Source organism: Ipomoea triloba, chromosome 3 (assembly GCF_003576645.1).
Source record: "Ipomoea triloba cultivar NCNSP0323 chromosome 3, ASM357664v1".
In the NCBI taxonomy this organism is placed as follows: Eukaryota; Viridiplantae; Streptophyta; class Magnoliopsida; order Solanales; family Convolvulaceae; genus Ipomoea; species Ipomoea triloba.
Window position 1 is genome coordinate 31280942 of NC_044918.1, and position 4394 is coordinate 31285335.

The following is a 4394-nucleotide window of genomic DNA, read 5'->3' on the forward strand; positions in this document are numbered from 1 at the left end:
CCCCTTAATTGATATTATGGGGGATTTAGATTGTTGATTAGGTGCATGAATTTAAGGTGTTGACTTTTAATCATAGACATTGATCTTTTGATTACTACGACTTAGATATGTTATCATGCTCTCATATGAGGAAAGGGTTATCATAGGAGCATCACCCAATATATATGACGGATTAGTGAAGCGGATTGGATAGTGGATTTTGAAGTTACATCCACATTTAATCCACTAGTGATGGATTTTCATTAGAAATGTTGACATTGAATTACAATTAAAAATGATTCAATATTCAAAAGACCAAATTTAATAACTTTTGAAATCACGGATTAAAATTAGTAATAAACGATAGTCACAAATTAAATCCGGAATTAACTTTAAAATATAGAATTGGAAATTTAAAAAGATAAAATAGGGACTCAATCATATGGGCTTATGGGCTGAAAGTTTAGATCGGCCCACTTTGTGCAAAGGGTGATTTCGTGAAACTCAACTCAGCCTATCACTTGGAAACTGTTTCCATTTCTCAATTTCAACGCTGAGGCCTGAGGGAGAGTGTGAGTGAGCGAGCGAGTTAGGAGCCGATTCCGATTTACAGATTGAGCGAAAATGTTTCTCCGGAGAATTGCGCGGCCGCTGATGATGGCGGCGAAAGTGAAGGAGACGACGGGGATCGTCGGGCTAGATGTGGTCCCAAATGCTAGGGAAGTGCTGATAAATCTCTACAGGAAAACCCTAGACGAGATCAAGGTGGTCCCGGAGGACGAGGGCTACCGGAAGGCTGTGGAGGGCTTCACGCGCCACCGGCTCAATGTCTGCGTCGAGGAACAGGATTGGGAAATGATCGAGAAGAAGCTTGGTTGTGGTCAGGTCGAAGAGCTCATTGAGGAGGCCAGGGATGAACTCAAGCTCATTGGATACATGAATGGTTCGTACATCAAAAGCTTACATTTTTCCATTTAATGATTTATTTTCCCGGAAATTTCGTCTTCGAAAATTTCTCATATTACTATTTCTATGTTTTGAGAATTTGAAAGTTTTTCTATTACTGAGCTTGGAATTAAGAAGACAATTTCAAAAAATAAATAATTTGAGGCTAATGTATATGTGAATAAAATAATTCAACATTCAAATCATTTTGAAGTGGTTTTGCCCTTTTATTGTAGTAGCTATGAGAAATCTTGTTTAGGAACTTTGGAATGAGGCATTTCCAATTCAAGAAGTATCCAATCTTGCAGCTTTTTAATGCTTGAAATTTGAAAGAAATGAATGATGGGGTTTTATATTTTATATTTTTAAATATTGAAATTTCATTTTTTTTTTGTAATAAAAATTCTTACTTTCTTGAGAAAGTTGGGCTTCCTTTTGTGGAATCTATATTGATTAATTCCCGTGAACTGGAATGGGAGAATTAAAACTTATGTTGTATCTGAACTTTATTTAAACTTAATATGGGAAATCATGTGGAATGATATTTTTTTTGGGTAAAATTTTGGAAAAGGGTAGATGATGTATATGGATTAGCAGTATTCAAGGGTTGGAAATAACATGGTGTTAATCTTATAGGGTCAGTGGTTCTTTTTGTCTTAAGCCAAATAGATTAATTTTGATAAGAAATTACACTAACAGTTGTTTTTCCATGTTTCCTTGTAAATTTGATTTCATATCTTTCCTTGGCTCAATTTTGCCAAAATGTGAATATCATCTGCAACTTTTTTCCTTCTGAAATTTATGTAATGGCTGGGATTTAAAAAAAAATTCTTTTAATGCAAGCTAACTAAGAGTATGCCATTATGTTGAGATAGTTCTACTTGTTGGTAACAACTAAAGTAATAAATGACTTCTAGCCTCAGTACTACCCCTCTCTCCCCTGAAGCGTACATCCCTGTGCATCTGTGCATTTACATATTAAAGAGGATCCAGAGATGTGATTGCATCAGTCTAATTGGCTCTCTATTTCTTTCACTTTCAAGTTTCAACTTGAAATTTTAAGCCTCTTATGTCTAATGGTATTATATTGATGGTTATCAACCCCACTGAACTAGACTTCCAAGACCCAGGTCCAGCCTTGTAGTTTACTACAATCCTATTGACCTAACAGATCCTTTTCAACCAACCGTGGTCCTACTGAGTACTGACAAAATAATTTTGTAGACCTTGAAGAAGAGTTAGATTACAGACCTCTAACAAATAGCATTGTACCTCAGTCAACAAACAGACCTACTTTGTATAAGTGCAGTTTGCAACTAGCATATTAGATTAGGATGTTAGTGTCTCTCCATTGTGCTAAAATTTAGTTCTATTTCAGTATATATTTAATCAACATATCAGTTTTAATCACTAAAATTCCAATATTTGTAGATCTCCTTTATGAAAATTACTACGGAGTATTTTTTACATTTGTATTCAACCCCTTGCCCTGATGACTGAACCCTATACACATCTGCCCAGCCTGCCTTCCGAATTGATCCCCATTCTGGGTTGACTAATTATGGTCATGCGTATTAGTAAGCCCACAAGTAGATCATTTTCATTTACACCTGGGGAGTGGCCACTGGCCATGACTTGCATCATTTGCTCTCACCAACTTGGAAGGTGGAGTGACAATTGCTTTATTTCAAGGAAATGTTGCTGCCTGTCTCAATGATTAGAATCTCATTCAGTGATGCTTAACTGGAATTTTTTGAAGTATTACTAGCTCAAATAGGTGAATTTCTTTGATTCTAATAAATAGATGATTTTGTTGAAACTGGACATGAAATTTACATATAAAAACTGGCATGTGGTTCCAAATTGCATATTCAACTATACCGCTGCATGGTTGCTTTATAGCCAAAGACCTTGTGGTCTAGTGGCACCCGGTGTCCCGGAAAACACTCTCACATGGATGATGGGAGTGGGTTCGAGCCTCAGTGGAGGCAACTGTTGACTCTTGGTGCTTCAGTAGGTTGAGAAAGTAGTTATGAACAGATACTACATTGTAACAGAGTCAGTAGTACTCAAAAAAATAAATAAATAAATAAATAGATAATAAATAACAAGCTTTGGGGAAGAGGGTATTGGGGTGGTTTGTGAATGGGTGAGGGGGAGAGTGGATTTAATGGTGTTGCTGGCAGGCTGGATGAGGGAGGTCATTGAACATTTTAAGGTTCTAACCCCTGACCAACATTGCTAGATTGTGCAAACCAAACTTCTTATACTAATGTAGTTCCATATTTCTATGTTTTTAATTAGGTAAGCGTAGCTTCTTGTTCTTGTTAGGAAGGTTACCTCGTAATTTAACATCAACCTTAAAAGTCCAATATTGGAATATGGAAACTTCCATTTGCACCAAATACAGAATCATACTTTTCACATAGAAAATAGAATTTTTGGTTTTAATAAATAACTATACATTCTGGTCTCTAAGAATTATTTTCTCCTATGTTTGCCCCCTTAATTAGTGGTAGACACAGAAGTTATACTGCTATGTCCTATGTCTTTATGTGGGTCTGGACATCTAAGCCAAATCTAAGAGGGCTGAACTTGCTCATATGAAAGTGTTCTGCTTTATGTTCCCTTTTCTTCTTTTTGGTGATAAATATGCCTTCTGGTTTCAATAACCTGTCTCAGTGGTTAAATTTAAATCTGTATCTGCAGAATGGAAACCATGGGGTATTCCTGATGATTATGAATGCGAAGTGATTGAGAATGATGCACCGGTACCCAAACATGTCCCCCTGCATCGCCCTGGTCCTCTTCCTGAGGAGTTTTATGCAACACTGGAGGCTGTCACTACCGGTGGGCTTGAGGATGCTAAGAAGCCTGCTATTGCATCCGATGGATCACAGTCATCCAAGTAATTGGTTCGTTTGACTTGCTAATTGACGTGTTACAAAGTCAAACATGTGCTATTCAATCCATCTTTGTGCTTTTTTTCCTTTACGCTATTTCAGTATAGTTCTTTTTACTGGATCAAGCTGAGGGACTGACGCTTGAATTATTATTGCTTAATAATATCAAACCAAGCTGGTTTCATCATTTTATAATATATATATATATATATATATATATATATATATATATATATATATATATATATTTCTTTCTATTTATTTATAGTGCATTAGTGCATACCATTGACAGCAGGTTACATGTTTCATTGGCTTTGATGGATGTTCCAAAATGATATTCACAACTTTTAAATGAATGGACTATACAAAGCTTAAAGGCTTCAGGTCAAATAGCATGTTGACATCAAATGCCTGCTTTTATTCAGCTACCATAATTTGGAAATTGGGCTTCCATGGGTATGGTTTGTAGTGGGGTGGACTAACAAGTTTTGTGAAGATTAACTCATTTGAGATTTTTTTTTTATTGGAAATATCATATCTATTTTCTATTTTTAATATTTGAACCGT

At 35.9% G+C, this 4394-nt stretch overlaps 1 protein-coding gene across 1 annotated transcript; it reads left to right on the forward strand.

Moving 5' to 3' along the window:
* The first annotated feature begins 508 nt into the window (after positions 1-508).
* LOC116012295 (probable NADH dehydrogenase [ubiquinone] 1 alpha subcomplex subunit 5, mitochondrial) lies at positions 509-4014 on the forward strand. The gene is made up of 2 exons (XM_031251807.1): positions 509-922; positions 3634-4014. Exons 1-2 carry the CDS (start codon positions 604-606, stop codon positions 3834-3836), a joined length of 522 nt encoding a protein of 173 aa, XP_031107667.1. The 5' UTR covers positions 509-603; the 3' UTR covers positions 3837-4014.
* Positions 4015-4394: the final 380 nt, after the last annotated feature.

Coding starts and splice junctions, on each gene's coding strand:
- LOC116012295 (XM_031251807.1), top strand. CDS start 604: ATGTTTCTCCGGAGAATTGCGCGGCCGCTGATGATGGCGGCGAAAGTG. Junction 923..3,633: donor GCTCATTGGATACATGAATG/GTTCGTACATCA, acceptor CTGTATCTGCAG/AATGGAAACCATGGGGTATT.